The sequence below is a fragment of the Sinocyclocheilus anshuiensis genome, unplaced genomic scaffold (genome assembly GCF_001515605.1).
Source record: "Sinocyclocheilus anshuiensis isolate Anshui unplaced genomic scaffold, SAMN03320099.WGS_v1.1 scaffold1079, whole genome shotgun sequence".
Classification (NCBI taxonomy): Eukaryota; Metazoa; Chordata; class Actinopteri; order Cypriniformes; family Cyprinidae; genus Sinocyclocheilus; species Sinocyclocheilus anshuiensis.
The window spans coordinates 2,369,286-2,390,759 of NW_015548207.1; the positions used below are offsets into that span (position 1 = coordinate 2,369,286).

At 36.7% G+C, this 21,474-nt stretch overlaps 1 protein-coding gene and 1 pseudogene across 2 annotated transcripts; one reads left to right on the forward strand and one right to left on the reverse strand.

Annotated features, from left to right (window-relative positions):
• Positions 1 to 3,058, forward strand: part of LOC107653545 (lipoprotein lipase-like) — a 13,107-nt pseudogene extending 10,049 nt beyond the window's left edge.
• A 1,851-nt stretch (positions 3,059 to 4,909) lies between these two features.
• LOC107653620 (disintegrin and metalloproteinase domain-containing protein 10-like) lies at positions 4,910 to 21,173 on the reverse strand. 2 transcript variants are annotated; one of them, XM_016440379.1, is made up of 15 exons: positions 20,703 to 21,173; positions 19,748 to 19,895; positions 19,527 to 19,645; positions 19,035 to 19,190; positions 14,347 to 14,426; positions 13,718 to 13,837; positions 11,648 to 11,740; positions 10,775 to 10,943; positions 8,980 to 9,140; positions 7,686 to 7,857; positions 7,394 to 7,538; positions 6,756 to 6,939; positions 6,011 to 6,110; positions 5,607 to 5,827; positions 4,910 to 5,331 (listed from the first exon to the last, which is right to left on the reverse strand). In XM_016440379.1, exons 1-15 carry the CDS (start codon positions 20,773 to 20,775, stop codon positions 5,227 to 5,229), a joined length of 2,046 nt encoding a protein of 681 aa, XP_016295865.1. In that variant the 5' UTR covers positions 20,776 to 21,173; the 3' UTR covers positions 4,910 to 5,226. The 2 variants fall into 2 exon arrangements, with proteins under 2 accessions (XP_016295865.1, XP_016295866.1); XM_016440380.1 differs by lacking the exon at positions 20,703 to 21,173 and adding an exon at positions 20,365 to 20,444.
• Between the last annotated feature and the right edge of the window lie 301 nt (positions 21,174 to 21,474).

Below are 21,474 nucleotides of genomic sequence, written 5' to 3' on the forward strand. Positions count from 1 at the left end.
AAAAACAGGAGAAATGGTTAAGTGATGCTCCATCACATTGCAGTCCTGTGGCATCACTGCTCAGTCTGTTCCTTCAACACAGTACATCTTTAGTAGCTAAGACGTTTAACTATAAAATACAGTAATAATGTATAGATTTACTGTGATATATATAATCTCTCTACGGCTCTGGCCAGGGGGGCCTGGCTCCCCCATAGCGACTTAAGAATTTTATTAAATATTTATTTATAAAGTTTTTTCTATGAAGCAAAAATGCATATAATGCAGTTAATAATACATATAAAAGTTAATACATTTTAAATTTTTATTGTAAGTAAATTAATAAATCAAAACAAACTTAACGTCTCCCTCAATCTCATTTGCGTAAGAATTGTCACGTGACGAATCTGCATTTTGGTGAATAATAGACTTAACGGTAATGCTTGCCTGTTGTGTGGAATAAAATGATGTTCCGCATTTTTAACAACATATACGAACTGCAGAGAAATCTGGAGACAACGAAAAACTCAGATGAAGATATTAATGCCGTGCTTAATGATTCCGGACCCGGTTTTATGCCGACCATTTACATCCAAATGTTGTTTAATTTTCACAGAACTCAACCTTTAAATAGATTTTAGAATATAAACTGTTTATCATCTATTCAATACGACTAAATAAAAAGTGTGCGCCTCACTGTGCATTAACTTGAATCAAGCCCAACAAATGTCTGTTTTAAAAACAGTGGAGGAGTAATTCACTCCTTGATTTGCTTAATAAGAGCCTCCTTTGAGATCGTTTTGACAGACATGTCTATTGTGCATTTTAAACGTGTTTATTGCTAAGTTTAGTGTGGTAAAATAGAAGCGCAGCTGTAATTCGTGGGCAGTATGTGGTTACCATGACAACCTCATGCACTTGCCACTGCTCTATGCGAATATGTAGATTTACTATAGCAAAACTAAAATGGGTTTAAAAAGTACGTCTGACCAAATCCACCGGTTCGGTTTGGCCCCCCCAAACTCAAACGTCAAGCTACGCCTATGGTCATGAACAGTGTTATATATTTTGCTGACTTGTGTACTTACATTATCCCAAATGTTTCGAGAGAATCCAGAGAAATAAGCAATTTTAACTAGTGACACGGTGCGTGTCCATAGTGTCATTGTGTCGCCTGCTAAAGACGTCATAACCCCTCGAGTTCCGGTTTTGTAGAAAACATGGAAACACCAAAGACGCTTTAATATGTTGTGCGTTTTAATAGACGGTGACGACCGCACAGAGTAGCATTATAACAGAACTTTCGAATGTATCTAGTATGATAAAACAGCGCTGCTTTATATACTCACGACCGGAAGGAGCGGAAGCGTTCGACTGTGGCATAATAAAAGCTCTGCTGCTTTCGAGCCGTGTGTCCAGCGGCCTCGTTTCACTTCGACAGCTTTTAGCTTCACCCCGCTTCATTCTACTACGTTAATAAATCATTAGCTCATCCAAGAACATGATTTCTGCCCGAGTCCCGTCAGATTGCATCGGCTGTGGGGATGAAGACGACAACTCCCATGATTCCACACTCAGTCACGGAGTCATCAAACTACGCCTTTATCTCTTTGTTTATTTTGAATACGCGCCCTCTAGCAGCAAAAATTACATATTGTGCCTTTAAACAACAAACTTTTGAAAATGGGTTTCAAAGTACAAGTTTTTGAACGTGAATTTGTGAAAATGGTGATGTAATGCGTACTACGTGTTCAGTCTATAGGCATGGGTGAGTTTCTTTACAAAGGGACATCGCCAACTACTGGCCTGGCATGAATAATACAGCATTTTTAGTCATTTTCGCAGATTCGTGTGTACAAGGAAGATTTTGACAATTTTGTCGTCTGTACGTGAATTTTTCAAAAATGCAAAGGAAAAAATTTCCATTTTTAAGTATGTTATTGTCGTTTAAATGTACCCTTACTTTTTAGCTTTTTTTTGTTTTGTTTTGTTTTGTTTTGTTTTAGTCATTTTAGTACGAAAATTTTAAATGTTGTCTTGGCAGTTAGCTGAAATATGTTTTTTATATTTTATTTCAAGCAATGGTTTTTTTTTTTTTTTTAGTGGTCTTAGTTTTAGTTAACGATAATAACCCTGGTTGGTCATTTTTTTATTTTCAGTTTTCCACTATCAGCTGAAAATCAACTTCCTTGGTAAATTAAATCAATTAGCGATGGAGCCAGCACTGACAGTCTCACTTTACGGTACCAATGGCGAAGCAGAAGCTCTCAAGTTGAACGTGTGAGTAATTAGTAATTATATCTTTTAAAGATGACTTTATATAGTTAGCATACCGGTCAAATTCCGTTTGCTACCTATCTTTACTAACTTCATCAAGCAGACAGGAGAAGATCACCGCTAATAAAACGTACTCATTCCTTGTGGTAACCGAGAAGGACAGTGGAGATCTTCTGATGCTGAAGTTTAAGTTGGAGGAGTCCACATCCTCTTTACTCTCTCTGCACTCCTCGTGGTGGTATGGAGATTCTGCGAATTCTGGCGTACAGGTCCATAAAATCAGAGTCAGAGCTGGGGAGACACAAAATAAGTATGTTTCTAACATTTTTACTAGATATAGTGAACATAAAAAGCTTTCATACACTTCAAATTCACATTTCTGAGCCATTTTTGCTCAGTGACTTCAATGAATTGGTCTCAAGAAAGTCAGTTCTCCTCAAGTTCACACAGGAGTTCTATAGCAGAGTAACACCAGGTGTAGTTCATCACATTAATGAACTACCAACATTTCGCTACCAGAACATAATTTTGAACACATCTACTGTTTTATCATTTCAAACTCATTTTTGTGAAATGTTTCTAAAAGTTTGCTTTCTTTATTATAATTAAACTACTATAATTAAAGCCACTTGATTTGATGTTTTATTTTTTAAGCATTGACATTCACACACTTTTAAGTGCGGTCATTCTTTATTTTTTTAGAATTGTGTTGTGCTTAAAAGATCCACTAATGGGAAGTTCAGCTCAGGATGTTGTATTTGTGAAATGCAAGAAGGCTTGAAGGTCTTATTCTAAAAGGTGACAATAGCATACTATAATTAGGCTAATATCTTCACATTTAATTTAAAATATTTCTAATAACTGCGGTTTTCTTTGTTCCAAGACAGGCTTCAGTTGAAGAGCCAATGGAAATATTTACAAGTGATTTTTTAATGAAGCAATTCAAATGTATTTATACAGCTGTTATTGATTAAGACTGCAACTGCACTGACTGTACTGTATTCAATATGTAATGCGTTGCTATGAATGTGATTCATGCAAATAGATTGTGAACTTTTGTACTAGGGTAAGCCATAGGCTTGAAAAGCCTTGAAATGCGATTGTATTAAATAATACTGGATTTGTGTTTGAATTAAGTCTTTAGTTAATTCATTTTATTATTATTTGTAATGATGATGCTTCTGGCTAACAGCAAACACTGTTCAAGCATTGTCTTACATTATCTGTTCTGTCTTTAAAATAATTTAAGCGTTTTGGGTGAAATTATACGCCACAATTTTTACGTTATTGTCACTTTATCCAGTCACATTTAGCCTACCGTTGTTTTGGCAAATTTTCGTGGGCAAAATCCAGTCACTTCAATAGCGTTCCACACAAATGGGAATATCAAAATATTTCCACATGGATATTTCAGAACAGGTTCAAGTTAGTCTGGCGAATTCACCATCTTACCCAACAGAAAGCTGCTTGGTTTTAAAGTTATATCTGTTTGGGCATTGCTACACTACTAATTGCAAAAAGCAATGGACCTTTTAGCCCACAATATTTCACTAAAATGACGTCACATTATAAGAATTCCAACGGCTCTTGTCTTCAGCACGTCCAGATTAAATATTATTAGGTAAAACACATTGGTTGATTTTTGACTGAATTATCTGTAAACATGGATAACGTTTCTATAGGGTACGTTTTCTCTGAGGGAAATTTAAACATTTACATTAACATCATTGCTTAAAATCTTTAATGTTTTAGTATGTTGTTTGGGCATGTTAACATGTTAAAGGCCAAATAAATAACTGCAGTAACTTAATCTAAAAAGTCATATGAACACATAAATGAAACCTCTACTTTGTGTTGAATGTTTTAATATTGGTATGTCTTTGCACTTTAAATAGATAATCGACATACCCAAGCATAAAAAATACTGCATAAAACATACTGTAAATGACATTTAATCTGTCTACAGCATCTTACAAACTGCTACAACATTTAAAAATTTTCTTATGAAAAATAATGTGATGTACATCAATTAAATGGACTGTGCATAGCTGTAAATTTGTTTAAAAAAATGATAATAATAAAATAATAATAAATTATATCTTTGAGCTAAACATATGTGTTTTTAAATGTCTTGAAATCTGAACTTGAATGTTTTATTTTGCTTTTTTCCCCTAATTTCTTGGTGCACATATTACTCATTATATACAAATTAACTATTTTACATGTTAAAACAACATTATATAATGTCCTGTAAATAGTTCTTGAGTTTTTTTTTTTTACCCCATTCAAGCTTAAATGTAACTTGGTTCTTAGTGCTTATCATGGTAACCACCTCAAGGATGACATGAAGAGATAAAATCGTGACAGCAAATCCAACAAAAGTGATGTTGCGATATCACTCATCATAGCCAAAAGTTTGCGCAACACTAAATTTTAACCTTGCTGATATCGTTCTGAATCTGTGATTTCCGGAGGAAACAAATGTGCAGAGACGACCATAAATAAGCCATTCACAGGTTAACATATACTGTATTTTTATTGTGCCATTCCCAAAAACATGCTGTCTATGTTCGATTTCCATGAATCTATAGCCATCTGTTGTCATTGAGATAATCCGGCTTTCTCAAAATCGGAATGTCATGTTCTTGGATTCCTTTGAAATAAACGTAGGTGACATTGTGTACAAAGTTACTGAGAGCACAATGATTTATAATTGAAAAGCTGGACAGTATTCAATTCTCAAATCAGCAATGGAGTTCAAATAACCAATGGTGTGAGACACATGGCTGGAAGAGGCGAAGTAAACTCAAATCATGTTTGTACAGATGCAGTTGACTCTCAGCTGTGCATCTGGACAGCCTTTAATGTCAGTCAGATGTTTTGAACATTCATAGGTTGCCTCAAAAGTAATGTTTTCTTGCTTGCAGGGAGTGTTTTTTGCCAGCTGGGAGGCCCCAAGTGGAGAGATGTTTACCTGTCGTCATCAATCTCAAGTGGCTGTCCAAAAACACAGATAGTTCCGGCCATTACTGCTGAAATGGTGAGAATACCTAGAAGTATCGCCCACCAATATGCCTGCAAAAAAGAGAGAAGTTTCAAATAATAGCAAACTAGACACTAGAACGTTTTTAGTTTGCTGTTATGCAGTTAGGGTGCTCTGGGTTGTTCCATATTGGTTTAGGTGCCCAAAATATGTATCCTTGGAAATTTTGACACATGTTAAAGCTACTGTAAGTCCTACTATTTTACACTATTGTGTACAAGTGTAAGACTAGTGAGGCCATCTCTGCAGTAAAGGCAAAAAAGGAAGATGGTAGCATACTATATTAGACCAAATGCGAACAACAAACCTTCATCCAACCAGCCAGGTCATCAAACTCATCCAGTTTCAGGAAAGAATTCTTAAGCCTTGCAATTGGGCCGTCTGCGTCTAGGATTCGGCACACTTTGAACCGGTCACAGTAACCTCGGTTTCCAGAGCAGGGCGCCCCAGGAACCAAAGCCACACGTTTCCCGCTAAAGTAGTGCAAAAGAACCGAAGAAGTGGTGCTTGCGCAGGTATTAGGTTTATCTATGGAGAGAAAATACCAAAGTAAAAAAATTCAAGTAGGATACAAGAACATGTGCACTCTATTTACAATTTTATGGAGTAGTAATATCAGCGCAAACGGTTCGATAAAACAAATGGCTGTTTATACATCTAATTTATTTGGAGCAGTAAACACATTCTGTTGTGGTGGAACATTGTGGTTACCTCTCTGCTGGCAGCACATGTGGCACTTCTCCATCCTGTTCTCTCCCAGGCAGTCACATTGCACCATGTCATACAACGCGCAGAGAGACAGGCCACATTCCTGTGACATCAAGCCACGAGACACTGGTTAAAGAAGACGTCACATTGTGTGATAGGATAATAGGCAAAATATACCCAATTTGCATGATTACTATGCTCATTAAGCCTAAATGATTCAATGTGTTCAGTTCCCAACCACATATATTAATCATAAGACGTCCTACAAGAGCAATCATTTTGGTTTCTCGTCTTTTAATTTCTTCTTCACACAAATGTATATATTATTTATGGCAATATGTAATGTTTTTTGGACTTTGGCTCAGGAAAAGTCTGTTTTCAATTAAATCACATATTTGTATCACATATTATATGTGCTTTTGTAGAACTCAAATACAGTTTTTTTTGTATTTTGAATAGCAGAACAATGAATGAAATCTGATTTTGACAAACGCGATCCAAACTACAGCCATATGCGGTTTGAAACGGGTATAAAATCTAGATGTGTTTGAGTCTGAATGGTCTAATCAGATACCAATGTAAATATATAGATACAGTGAATATGGATCACACTGGACTGAAACAAACAGATCAGATTTCATCAATTACAAAATGCAGACAGCTAGTTCTGAAGATTGCAATCCAAATCGGAATAGTACATAGTAAAAATAAAAAAAAATAAAAAACAGATTGTCACTGTTGAACATACCCCATCAAAACAAACACGTGTACCATCACTGCATATTGTCATGTCAGGCTTGGCGGCGGGTTCTGGACATACAGCAGAGAAACCGGTGCATACACTTCGGTTGCGACACTCAGATTGGCGTTCACACATTAGCCCAGCTTCCTTGAAGACACAATGGGAGCTGCAGCACAGACCCTGGCTAGGACTGAGACAGACACAAGGTAAACAGTTACCAATGATCGTCTTCAAGAAGGTAGGTTTGATGGACCCAAAGAACCATAATCAATTTGACTCACCTACCATAAACTCACCTGCTTTGATGTTTAAAATAATCGTGAAAAGATTGAGCTAAACTATTCATCTAGATGGCAATTCCAGGAGCAGGACTGGACACTCCTGATGTAAGGTAACCTGTTTGTCATTCAAAGACTCAAAAGGGAACTCACTAGCAACCCAACGCACCACCGATACATTCTTTTGGAACACCCGCATTGTTGAGGTCTTAACAGTGGTCTACTAACCAACAGTTGATTTGACATTATGTCACCAAGGCATGGACTCATGGACCTCAAGGATTGAGGGTGCTATTTATAGTGAAGAAATTTCATTTGTCCAAAAAGTCCATGGGTCATTCTGACACAAAATGGATTGATGCAAACCTGCATTGTTTGTCAGGCTTCAGTCGACATTCAACGCCTGCAGGTTCCTTCGAGCTGTAACAGCATGGATCACTTTCATCTTGGCCCACGTCACATTCTTCCCCCTCTTCTACGATACGGTTTCCACAAATGGGCTGCTCACTAACTGACAAAACAAAACAGGTACATCTTCAGTCAGTAAGTTTACCTCAGCAATGGAGATAGGGCTCATTGTGGGAGAGATGTATGACTGAGACAAGTTAATGTTCATTAGCGTATCTATCCCATCCCAGAATCTGTTCAGGCGTCTTACCTACAAAGCATTTGTCCTTATTGATATTCAGAATGTGACTCATCTGTCGCAGGCTGCAGGGGGAGAACTTGTCGCTGTTCTCCTCAATCTTGTATGAGGCTTGAGGGAACATCAAGAACCTGCCTTTGCCACCGGTGATCTCCAGGCCTCCACAGTCAGAACCCTCATCGTGCTGCCACAGAATATGTGATGCATGAAGTAAAATGTAGATCGGGAGTCTCAGACTAAAATTATCTGGGGCTACTAGTTAGTTGGTGTTCTCCATTGGGGACCAATTAAACAGTTGCAACAACAATTGTACAATCGTTTATTTTTAATATTATATAGTTATATAGGGAAGTCGTGGCCTAATGGTTAGAGAGTCGGACTTGTAACCCAAAGGTTGCGGGTTCGAGTCTCGTACCGGCAGGGATTGTAGGTGGGGGGAGTGAATGTACAGCGCTCTCTCCCACCTTCAATACCACGACTGAGGTGCCCTTGAGCAAGGCACCGAACCCCCAACTGCTCCCCGGGGGCTGCAGCATAAATGGCTGCCCACTGCTCCGGGTGTGTGTGCACTGTGTGTGTTCACTGCTGTGTGTGTGCACTGCTGTGTGTTAAATGCAGAGCACTAATTCCAAGTATGGGTCACCATACTTGGCCACATGTCACTTCACTTATTGGCCCAAGTAATACAAGCAATTTACGTGCTGCCATTAATTAATTTCTATATTTCCATGTCTAGGACTCGGAAGTAGCACATTATGCACTAGTGTTGTGCTGCAGAGTTTCTGTGAATGAAAAGAAACACATTAAAGCCTCCAGAAGTGAAATGAGATAAGTGGACCAAAGGCCTTTCCCAGGCCTCCCCATAAATCACAGGTGATGTGGATCCTCTGATCTACTCTGCATCCCAAATTCAGTCTGGAAACAATGAGCCATGCTTGTCAACCCTCAGCTGTCAAATGTGACTAAACATGTAATAGGGAGGTAGACAGAGCAGAACTAATCTCCCAAAGAGCCCTAGGAAGTGTGAAGAGCATGGCTGCTACAGCTGGAAAAGGTCACCAATCACTGAAAGGTATCGGTGTTCTATAGCGTGACATGCTACGCTAAAGCCTGCAATCAAACAAAAATAAACTAGCATTTGGCAACAGTGTAGTAGCATGCATTTTCAAAACAAATGACGCCAATCAAGATTGCAGCCATATTTGGTTTGCAAAGCCAGTGTTAATCATTCATGCATGTGTCAGTTGTTGGCTTTAACTTTTAATTAAAAACTGACAGGTTTGTCTGTGAAAGGAATCAGACTTACAGGGGCTCCAAGACTATGGCCCAACTCATGGGCGAAGGTCAGGTGCACATGTTTGGGAGAAAGGTAGTAGCCATAGTTCTGAAGAGTGATTAGACCTGTGTTATGGCTAGAATTGTGACCACCCTTCAAAATTATTTCAGAGCAGATTCCTCCCCAGTTATCTAAGAATCAGAGAAGAGACAATTTGAAATTAGATTCAAACTAAAAACACATCAGGCCACAATAATGAACATTTTATTTTAATATTGAACAAAGATTAAATTAACTCGGGTTTAAATTCATATTTTAATACAACAAACTCTAAGTTAGCTCCCTTGATTATAGGTTCAGGGTAAAGGTACCGTGTCTCCTGGAAATGGATGTGTCAGTTGGCCAAACTATCTCATGTCATGGTTTACATACTGTAGAGAGGGAGAAGAACCCCTAGTGGAGTTGCCTATTTTTTTTTTTCATATGAGCTCCCCTTGGCTTCAAGCTCATATAATGCCAACAGACAATTTTACTGCTGATCACAAACAGCTGGTCTTTTTCCCACAGGACTAACCAATTACATCATTGCTGACTAAAGTCTACTGGTGGGTGGTAAGAGGGGTTAGACTTGTAGTTGGTCAAGATCAGCCTGTCCATCAAAGTCCAAAGTCCTGGATAGTTTGTGTTCAGACCCAAAACATCGAGAACCCATTCACGTTTTTTATGCCTTTCTGTGGGAAATTTACAAGAACCATACACTGAGGTTGGATAAACTGGCTCACATAAAACATATGTGAACTGTGGGTTTTATAGAGGCTTTATGGTCATCATCTGTCTCTCATTTATGGCTCTCATCATCACATGAGGAATAGGTCTTCATTTTTGGAATTGCGGAGTCATTTGTCACTGTGGTTCAAATATTCACAAACATAGGAACTTTCAAATGCAAATCTCAAAAAAAATTCTAATGCAACTAAGAAATATTCTACGCTTTGAAATTTTAAGGTCTTGCCGATCAAGTCTAACTGCCAATATTGCTATTGGAAGGACAATAGTGTTGTCCTGACAAACACATTAAAATAACTGTGTTATATTCAATTAATGGAGTATAAACGCATTACATGGCAGCACTTACTCATTCCAACTGACTAGGAAGAGAGCCAAATTAAATGAAGGTGAACCATTTACTCCGGTGTACTCTAGGTCAGAGGCATCTTTACAGAACGTTGAGCTCTTTCAACAACATGCAAGGTGGCCAGGATGGTGCCTCAGGGATGTCGTTGCCTTTCACAGTTGCTACATCAGGCTATTTTTCCACTAGACTTGCATGGAGCCATTTTTGTCACAAGGTTTTTAGGGCATGAGGCTGTTGATTTGCACCACAACACAGTCATTTGAGAGCAGCCATCATGACTGTTCAAAACAATAAGTAAAAGTTCAGAACCAACCACAGTAGTGAAGATTAGAGAAATATTAAATATATACATAAAAACTTCCAGGACGGTTGTTTCTCTGAATTTTACATGAGAGCACATTCTTTCCTAGAAGTACTTCCCAAAGACCATCACTCCACACGCAGACCCCCACCATCCGCACTACAATTTTTCAATAGGGTGTCTAGGGTTTGAGTGATGTTATCAGATAGCTTTGCTTCAATATCATGTTGCGTCAAGGACAGAGGTCACATACCAACGGCTTAGATGGTGCATAAGCCCAGTCACCCACCATTGAGCATAATAATATTTTTCCACATGACATTTTTGTTGTGGCCGTCATTGAGGCGGCTTGTGTTGCAATCCATCTTGAGTGGATGGGCTGAAGTTACCTGTTTTTCCTTCCCAGGCCAGACCAAGAACCCCGCTGAAGTCTCTGTTGGTCAGGAGATAAGATAGGCAGTAGTTGCTCCAGTTCATCTCGGAAAACAGACTCAACAGCTTCTCAGGCCCAATGTGAGTCTTGCCCAAGGGACTGCTGGGATCTTCCTCAGTGATCACCTGAAATAATTAGCAACCGGTTTTATGTCATACCAGGCTGTGCATTTAAATCTTTGACATGGATGAAGAATTACATCAGGTGGCATGAGAGCAGAACATTGTATGGCAGAAATGAAATGTGAAAAAGTACAAAATAAAGACCTTATGGTGAGGAATTTCAGTTTGAAGTTAAATAAATCTAAATTTAAGAGGCAATAAAATTAATAAAAAAGGAATATATATAAATATAAATAAATATTATGAAATTATTTAAAATCAAGAGGCACTAAATAAATGAAAATAAAAACAAAACAAAAAAAAATGGGTAAAGAAATAAATATTATAAAATCGTCTAAAGTTAAGAGGCATTAAATAAATATTAAAAAAGAAAGAAAGAAAATTCATTCATTAATAAATAAATAATCAACCTAAAATTAAGAGTCAATAAATACCTAAAACAATTAACAGGAAAATATATAAATAAATATGATTAAATTATTTTAAATTCAAGGCAATAAATTAAAAACAAACGGGTAAATAAATATTATGAAATTATTTAAAGTTAGAGACAATAAATAGTAAAAACAAACAATAAAATTAATAAATGAATACATACATGCATACAGACATATACAGTATGCATACTTAATACAATCAGGACAATAAAAAAGGGCAAAACTAGGTGTAACTATTTTGTTTAAACCCGACCAAAACAAGGACCTTACAGTGAGGAATTTCACTTTGAAGTTGACCAGCTCTATGCCCTCAAAGTCAGCTTTGTCATAAATGTCGTTTACTGCTTTCATGTAGGAGGCGACCTGCAAAACAAATTGGTGCATTAAGCTTATGATTAACTGATTTCACCATCTCCTCTTGACTCCTTATTAGACAGAAATAGCGATGAACTGTCAGACAGATGGATTAATTTTGCCATAGTAATCTTATATTATTTGATCAGTTGAGACACTGTTCTTTAGAGTTTCAGTTGCAACAGTGAATCCTGCAGAGTCTCTTGCCCCAGTCACTGTCGGTGGATTGAGGCACATTTTGCCCCAAAGGGAATGAAAGCACTCTGGGGTAAAAGTGCCTGGTGAGGAATATGAGTGACAATCTAGCCTCTGTTCCTTACAATGAGCAGGCCAAGACCAACATATTAGCACACGGCACTGGGTGAATATGGTAATGTGGAATAACACTCTAGTATGGCACACAGCCTGAGTACCTACACCCAATTACACAAACACTTCTGAATCTATATAAAAAAAAAAAAAAGAAATATCACAACTCAAGATATTACAGTGTATATAAATGTATATATATATATTATGATTATATTTTATTCTAATTTAATACATCACCAATAAAATTGATTTATTTATTTTATTTGTATTAATATATGAAATATATTAAAGGTGCTGTATGTACGTTTTTGACTCTACTAAAGCATAAAAATATCATAATATGTTTGCAGATATTTAAGAAACATGCTAAGTTAACATACTTGTTTATCTGAAAAACAATGCTACAGTCAGTTATTCTCCTTTGAAAATGTGCGTTCGGCCGGAATGTAGGTCTCTGTTTTGGTTTGTGAAACCCACCCACTGCCAGTTTACCCAATTGTATTTCGGCACCCCGGGTTGCCAGTTGGCGGAAAATACAGCCTATTTCATTTCATTCATCGTCAAGTGCGCTCCTTCCTGTTGGTGTTGTCAATCTGGCAACCTGCGTGTGCGTCAAGTCTGAGGAGGAGGGACCAGGTGACAAAAACCCTCTCCAAAATTTTGAATTTGGACTGCAATACCTAGTTCAACCACTCGGTGTCAATCCTACATACAGCACCTTTAATATATATCTTAATTGATCTTTATTGATCTATATTTTTTTAAAGAAAAAAGCATTTCTTTTAAAGAAATTAATACTTTTAATCTGCAAGAATGCATTAAATTTGTCCAAAAAAGACTGTAAAGATATTTAAAATGTTACAAATTATTTCTATTTCAAATAAATGCAGTTCTTTTGAACTTTCATCAAAAAATCCTGAAAGAATTATCATGGTTTCCACAAAACTATTAAGTAGCTAAATTGATTTCATCATTGATAATAGTGAGAAAATGTTTCTTAAACTTAAAATCAGCATAGTAGCATGATTTCTGAAGGATCGTGTCACACTGAAAACTGGCGTAATGATGCTGAAAATTCAGCACTACATCACAAGAATAAACTACATTTTAAAACTAATTAAATTTGTTTTAAGTTGCAATAATATTTAGCAATATTACTGTTAATATTATTGTATTTTTTTATCAAATAAATGCAGCAAGAGACTTTGTTTAAAAACATTAAATCTTAACAATCCCAAACTTTTGAAAGGTAGTGTTTTTTTTTTGTTTTGTTTTTTTAAGTACTGATCAATTTTGCTGGGCACAAACATAGGGACCAAAAACAAAAGGCTTAACATTTTTTTCCCCAGCTCATCAGATAAAAGATAACAAATGGTTATCTTCAGCAAACAAACATTACATAACATTAAATTGTACTAAAGCAGCTTTAAGGCCTTTGTTTTTCACAGCCAAAGTAAAGAACTTGGCTTTGGTCCATTGGTGATATACAACCCCACCATTTCGCAGAAGTCTCCAGTGGGATCAAGGAAGGAACATGCTGTGAATCCCACTTCGTGGAGACTGGACACTGAAGGGGGGGCAAAACTTTACAGTCAACAGGAAAAAATATTGTGTTTATCAACCTGTAGTCATTGAATGAATTAATCTTTTGAGTACTAGATCTTGGGAACTCACCTGAGCCACAACAGCTTCAACACTTCCAAAGCGTTTGTAGAAGCGGTGGTCTGCATGGAGGTGCAGAAGACAGCTGGTTTTGGACTGGTCGACCTTCCGCTTTGACCTGGACACTGGTATCTGGTGTGGGTCACAAGACGGAGAAGATTTCACAACCTTGAGAAGGCATCAAGGGAGAGCTTAGGAAAAAGCTCACATCTGTTTTTTCAATGCTGCCACCGAACAAGTGGAAGTGATGTGTTGTAGTAAATACGAGCTTAAAATATTATGCTAGCATTTTATCTGATTTAAAGACGCGGCAGGTTGTCCTTGCACTCATTTTGGGTAAATGGCTTTAACCAAACCAGGACCTTCAAACAATAGATAGATTGGACAGATAGGACACTTTCCCATGCAGTAGGTCGCCTCCTAAAAAAGGACAAGGTGGTAGGGCAAAACAATTATTGAGTGACATTGCAGAGCATTGATGTAATGTCGGCCACCTCCATGTGCAATCTTCTAAAAAAACTCTGAACATCTTATTTCTAAATTATTTCCACATTTAGGGTACATTTTAAAGAAATTATTTGGCTTTGTAAAGAACACACTCTACAGGGCAAAACTGGAAATGAGGTGAAGTCGTGTCTGACCTCTCGGTGGTTTTGGACAAGATGTTGCAGCCACTCTGCACCACAGAAACCAACATGACCCTGTTTCAAGGGAGTACTGTCTGTGGAAAAAGCATATTTAAAAAAAAAAGGTTAAAAAAGGTTATAATATGGGAGTCAAACTACTAAGGAGGTGTAAACAAGGGAGAAAAATGGTGTAATTAACGGTGTTAAAGTGAACTAAAACAATTTTTAAAAATTACTTTCATTTACTATAATAAAGCTGAAATAAGATCAAATAAAAATATTAGATTAAAAACCTAAACTTAAATGAAAATTTTAAGTGTTGCCTATAAGTATTTTTTTTTACTTTTAGTAAAATTACTAAAATAACAAATAACAAAATCACATACAATTACTAAAACTTAAATTACCCTAAATGAAAATGAAAATAAGAAGCTAATTCAAAATGTTAATAAATACTATAATAGTAAATGTACTAAAAAAACAAAACAAAACACTGGTAATCAGAATAATGCTTTGATAAGAAAAGGGAAGCACCCAAATAGGTTTATATATTAAAAAATATATTATTATATTTTCATGAATAACTCATTGGGTCTCATTCAGTAAACACAGAGCAAATGTGTAAATCTCTCACGAAACGTACGATTTATGCAAGAATGGTTTTATGAACCATTTGCACAATAAAAATAATTCTGTTTGTGGCTCATGAATGAGGCCAAATACAGTCTTATGTAGTCTTTTATTTTTCAGGACATTAATGACACACAGACATTCTGACAAAGAAAGATTGCAAAAATATTGGACCCTTTTGTACAGTCTTGAAATTATGAATTCATTGCAAAACTGACATGCTTGCTCAAGTGGGACTTTGGCGATTGTATCTTTTCTGAAAAACCTCATTGTAATATAATTTCTAACTGCGCTAAACTTTGCTAGACTTGACACTTACTTGTGCCTCAAATGAAAAGAGAGTACATTTTATAAACAGCACAACCTTTCATGTTATTTTATTTCTCTTGTTAGCCTGAATTTAACTTATTTTTATCATTGTCTTCATTTTAAAAGGAAAAAAAAAAAATTACACTTTCTGTAAAACCTTGCAAAAGTCACTGCCTCAATGTGGAAAGTGTTGTGGGTGGTTGCAAAAGTGCTGCTAAGGTGGTTTTAGTGTATTGCTGGTTGTTAGGGTGTCATTGGTGGTTGCCAACTGCCAAGAAAGTGCCCACATTCTTAAAAAAAAAAAGTGGTTCTTTATAGGTATTCATGGTTCCATGAAGAACCTTTAAAATCCATGGAACCTTTACATTACACAAAATGTTCTTTATAGTGGAAAAAGGTTCTTTAGGTTATGAAAAAGTTCTATACACTAAGAAGATAATGGTTCTTTTGAGAAACTTTTGCTGAAAGGTTCTTTGGGGAACCAAAAATGGTTCTTCTATTGCATCACAGCAAAAACAACCCCCTTTTGGAGCCTTTACTTTTAAGAGTGCAGTCCCAAATCTACCCTACAATATAAAAGTCATGTACGTCATGGAATTGTTTTTTTTTGTTTGTTTTTTTCCCCATTTTATCATCCGTCAGAAAGAAAAAAGACTGAACACTTAGAAATATACAATCAAACAGGTGTACAATATGGGTCATTTAGGACGTTCGGGCCTTAAGGCTGTTCACACCATGGATGAGAACTAAAACTATGGTTTTAATAATTGTTCCAGGGAAGTCCACACCACAACTATAACGATAACATCACGGGAACAATATCAATGGAATCACTTTCAGAACAATTTTTTTTCCAGCTGATGAACAAAAACATTGACAGGCAAAGAGAATCCACCCGACTTTGCGCTTGAGGATTTACAGAACGTTATAGTGCGTTGGTGTGGATGTTAATATAGTTAATGTTATAGTAATCGCTCTTGGATTTAACCCCAAGTATTAGCAATAGTAATTGTAGGCACCAAGTTTAAATCTCACACACCACAAAAAAAGTAATATTACATTATATTTAAAGTCTTTCAAATCTGACACTGAAAGTTGAAGCTTCACTATTGTTGTGAAAAAAAATCACTTAAAAACCTTCAAAGGCTGCTACAAAAGTTACAGTGCTTCTAAAGCCTTTCAACAAATAAAAACACATTGATTATGTTGTTTTATCATGATTGTTAAAGAATAACTTAAAAACATTCTCATGGAAACTTCAATCAACTACAAAAAACAGCTGCACTGTTTGTTTGTGATAGCGGTGCATTGTGACCCCAACCAGACACAACATAGCTGGGTTACGTAGACGGTATGACCTTAAAACTCAAGGAAACTGACTTTCAGACTTCAATGAGAAGGTTTTACATTATGAATCCACATTCAGGAAGGTCTCAAGAATGACACAAATCAGATTAAACATTAATTTGAGGCAAAAAAAAAAAAAAACAAGCTCATGCAAAGTCAGGTGGTTGACATCCACAACAGCCTGGTTAAGTTTTACCTACACTGTAAAATTAATGACTGGGAGTTTAGGTATAAATGTCAAGTTGACTCTAAATAGAGAAGCAATGTGATCGAATCACACCATCCGGGTGTGCAAGAATCAACCAATTAGAATCCTTCACTGTAAATAAAGTGGACAGCAAGGTCACACCACTGGTTTCAGATCATTCTTTGGAACAAAATAAAAAGGCTAGCAGAGTCGTTCCTGGATCGGTGAGTTTGAGTAGAGAAAAATGGAGCATGTGAGAATAAAGGGTAAATGTCGGGCATTGACCCATTGATGGAATTACTTCCAGACTTTGGCTTCATCCTGCGTGCATCTCTTTCAAGTAGTTGTGCATGTGGAGACCAGTGCAGAAAGGTTTCAGGAGTTGTTTGAGGAAAAATAGGCCTGAATTTATCGAGAAACAATCCACACCAGAGGGGAGCGGAAATTAAAATGAATGTTTATCCAAGAACACTTGCAGAATCAAAGACTAACCTGGAACAGATCTTGTATTTTTATTTATTTATTAAATTACATTTACGTCACTTGAATCACACAGTACAATTATTAGTTCCCTGGAAATTGAACCCAAGACTTTGGTGTTGCTAGCATTGAGATATGACAATGAATTGATGATGAAATTCAAACTTGCTAAACTGTGCTGTTTCTGTGTTCGTATCTATGTTTTTCATGCGGTCGACTCTGATTGGTTGTTTCCTTTACCCAGCCAGCTGCAGTGAAACCTAATCAAAGCTGGTCCTCTTCCTGTTAGTTTTAACTTCCAGATGTGGGACAAACCACGGCATTGTCCAAAAATGAGATGAGTATAAATAACAGATCTGATTCGTACAATCAGCTTTAGTTATCAAGCGACTCAAACAGGAAATCCGTTACTAAAAATTGCTGCAAATTATTATACTGTAAAAACACAACTAATATATATACACACACACATACACACACATTATATTAATAAACAGCCTCTGCATCCATGGGAAATACTAGAGTAACCTTGAAACCACATGGAAATGGTGTGACTTCAATCACGAGACCACATGACCACCAATATCCAAAGACTATACATACACTTGTCTCTCTGCCAATGTTTACCTCCTGCTATACAAAGACAGGACGTGTCTTTTTATGACCCCAGCGAAAGAGGTGCACAGACACAAATGTAAATCCCAGAAATTGCATCAAAACAGTTCAGGGTACAAAAGTCTGAGACCACTAGTCAAAATGCACTTATTTTGCATTCTTGTAAAATCTAATATTGAGCATCTTGAGATTCCTTTGAAGCAAATCCGAACTTTTGTACAGAAGAGTTTGCATGCTTAATGCCAAAACCATCCTTAAAAGAGACAAAGTTATTATATTTTTTATGTTTTAATGTGGCCTTAGAATATATATCCACTGCACACTGAGAAAATCTCATACTGTTACTTATAGTACATGACAGATATCCTTAATCCTCTATAGACTGGCTACTTAAAGCAATCATTTCCATGTCAGTTGACAAAGATAAAAGATTATTAGGATTTAAAAATGGCTTGGCTGAACAGTAAATGCATTACAGCATTACGGTGATTATTAACCTTCTCTATCACATTCATCATTGTAGTTTGTGGTATAAATAGACTCATTTGTGAGATTTATAATATTTCTATCGTTTGAACAATCAATATAATGTGAAACATGTGTGGTTCTCCTGCATGCAACTTCTACACCACTTATTAACAGGGCAATCAACTGCAGTAATAAATAAAAAAAATACCCCACAGTTCAATGCTATTGCCATTTTCAAGTTAACACTACAAAAAGTTTTGTTAGTTTTAACTTATTTTCCAATAAAAATTACAAAAAGAGTACAAATGAGATCGTACAAATTCATATGGTTAGGCTTGAGATGGATCTTCATGCTTGGCTTTTTTCTAAAAAATATTATGCTTCCGTACAAATCACATCATGGAAGTCATAGGAAATCGCAAACTCGTAAAATACATCTCATTAGATCGGGTTGGAAGAGTCTTATTATATCGAACAGTTCTGCTTGCAACATCATCATTAAATTTATCTCGTTTTATGGATTTTTTTAGTCTTCACTGGAAAATGACAAAAATATTGATTTTTGAAAGGAAACACACAAGAAAGGACATGAGAATGTTTGGTTGGGACTAAATCACAGCCTTAACTCAGTGAAGAAAGAAATACATTATGATCACTTGACACTTACCCACATCATCCTCGTGATAAATAATGGAATGGTGGTCAGTGTTGGAGGTGGTGTATCTGTCAGTGGGCTCGACGTAGAACGTCCCATTGGCTGTTGTAATGGAGCCCTCAAACTGACCCTCAAGAACAGATCCTTGACATGAGGATTCCCTCTCATCTTTGAGACAAAAAACAGTTTCATCTTAGTAAAATTAATTATAGATAAGAATTTTGTGGCATCCAAAACAGTTAAACCCCCGGTTTCACAGACAAGGCTTAAGCCTATAGTCTCAGACTAAAATGTAAGTCTGAGCTGTTTCAAGAGAAAGAAACCTGCACTGATTGATCTTAAAATATGTCAGTGTCCTTGTTTTGTCTCAAGATGCACACCATGTCTAAGGCATATTTATAAAAATTACTTAAATGTATTAAACCTAATTGAACTATGGCGTAATCCTGACTTGGTCTAAGCCCTGACTGTGAAACCAGGCCAATGCGTTTCAAAATATCCTACCTTTTAGTACTCCTGAGTATATGTGAGATAGATCCACCATCTGAGTTTCATCTTCTGACTGGATCTTGAAATCTTCTGTGAAGCTATTTACATCTGGCTTGAGACGCAGGTGGAATTCCCTACAAAAAAATAAATAAAAATCAGTGCTTCATAAAAGTTCATATGTACATATTCAAGTATTGTGGAATAATACAGATGTCTGGACGCCTTAAAAATCATACCTTTGAAAGGCGTTGAAGTCTAGAAGAAGCTCTTGTTTGTTTGGATGCATCTCACGTCTGATGCGCTGGTGCTGTTGTTTTATGAGCTCTCGGTCATAAGACAGGCCTTCATGGTGTTTTATGTATTTGCTAATGTCTTGTAAAGCTTCTGAAATTATATATATATTTATATAAACGAAGGATACTCGGTTAAATTGGAGTCCAGTTAAATTATAAATTTATTTACCACAAAGATACAGTGAGTAAACTACAAAATATAAGCCAATTCACACAAACTAAAACTTGGGCAGCCTGGGAGACCAGCGAAAGGGCTGGTTTAAGGTCCCCCCCGTTGCATTTATATCAACGACTGTCAGCTGTTAGCACCCCTGTGCTATTTAATTTTTTTTTTCTAAACACATCACATAACCCCTGTGCTTTTTTCTTAATATTTTTAAATGCAAGACAACACATAATGTGTGAACAGCACCTAATGCTCACATAATACTAGTGTTTTGAATGGCTCAAGTCAAAATAACCTACCGGTCTCTATAATTGTTGGACAAAAATATTCAATTATAGTCAATTATATCATTTATCAAATGAAAATTATTTTGCTTATAATTTTAATAGCATACCTCTCCTCCAAAAGTCAATTTAAGGCATAAATCATGGCTGTAGCACAAATGGTGTAGGTCAAACTACACACCAAAATAAAATACTTTGGGGTTTGTTCAAATCCCTAATCTTAAGTATTAACAACAAAAGTGTTGCTTCCCTTAGCAAGACCACTAATTATGATTAAAGTTTTCTTTTATCCGAGTAAGAAAGAATGTCTTATTTTGCTGCAGGCAAGTTGAGGCAAGCAGGCCAATGGAAGGGGCCAAAAAACTTCAATAATCCAGACAAATGTCCTTTCATTTACCTCAGATAAAGCCACCACCTGCAAGACAAAGCATGAAGGCACCTCTCTTACCTGTAAAATGTCCTCTGGATAAAATATAAATCAGCAGATAAATCTTGGAAGCACTCAAAAGTGTAGCCACCATGTCTTCTTAGCTCAAAAGGTGCTTGAGGAATGTTTCTGGTTTTGCATGCCTGAACCACACTAACTAGGCATATACAGACTTGTTGAAGTCTGTAGATTTGAATCCAGTTGCTAAAGTATAATGGGATTTTTCAACAAGTTATACTCAGGGAAACGAGAGAAATGCCAATGGCATGTTCTAAGCAAAAGGGTCCCCCACATTCATGTTCTTCCAAGGCTTTAAAGAGGATTTTTTTTTTCTTTTGGGAAACTTCCATAAATCTCATTGTATAGTCGACTGCAGGGGAGAACAGAAATTCTCATGGGTGTGTGGTACAGTAATTGAATTTCCAGCCTTGCTCAGGTTCTGCTCCAAATGGCTTGGTCTACATGTCAGCGTATTTTCAGAGTAGAACATGTGCCAATTCAAACAGCCGAACAACGTTCAGACCTGAAACAATGGACAATATCATTAGGACCGAAGGCAACCAGCAGTTCTTGGATAATAGTTCAGACGGGATTGTAGGGTGCATTATGAACAAATTCTTGGCACATTTCAACAGCATGATACATAATGAAAGTTTTATGGCCTCCAGGCTTTTCTAGGAATGAAAATCTGACTCCACCTCCAAAACCTTCAGCCTGAATGTGATTGGCCACTGGAGCACGACCTGATCTAAGTTAGTGACATCATTCAAGATGCCCCCCCCCCCCCCCCCCC

What these genes read in the sequence shown, in the direction of transcription:
- LOC107653620 (XM_016440379.1), bottom strand. Translation starts at nt 20,775, where the DNA reads ATGGTGGCTACACTTTTGAGTGCTTCCAAGATTTATCTGCTGATTTAT. An exon ending in ATCCAGAGGACATTTTACAG is followed by an intron (nt 19,896 to 20,702) that starts GTAAGAGAGGTG and finishes ATATAATTTCAG; the next exon opens with AAGCTTTACAAGACATTAGC. An exon ending in CATGTGCTGCCAGCAGAGAG is followed by an intron (nt 5,828 to 6,010) that starts GTAACCACAATG and finishes TTCTCTCCATAG; the next exon opens with ATAAACCTAATACCTGCGCA.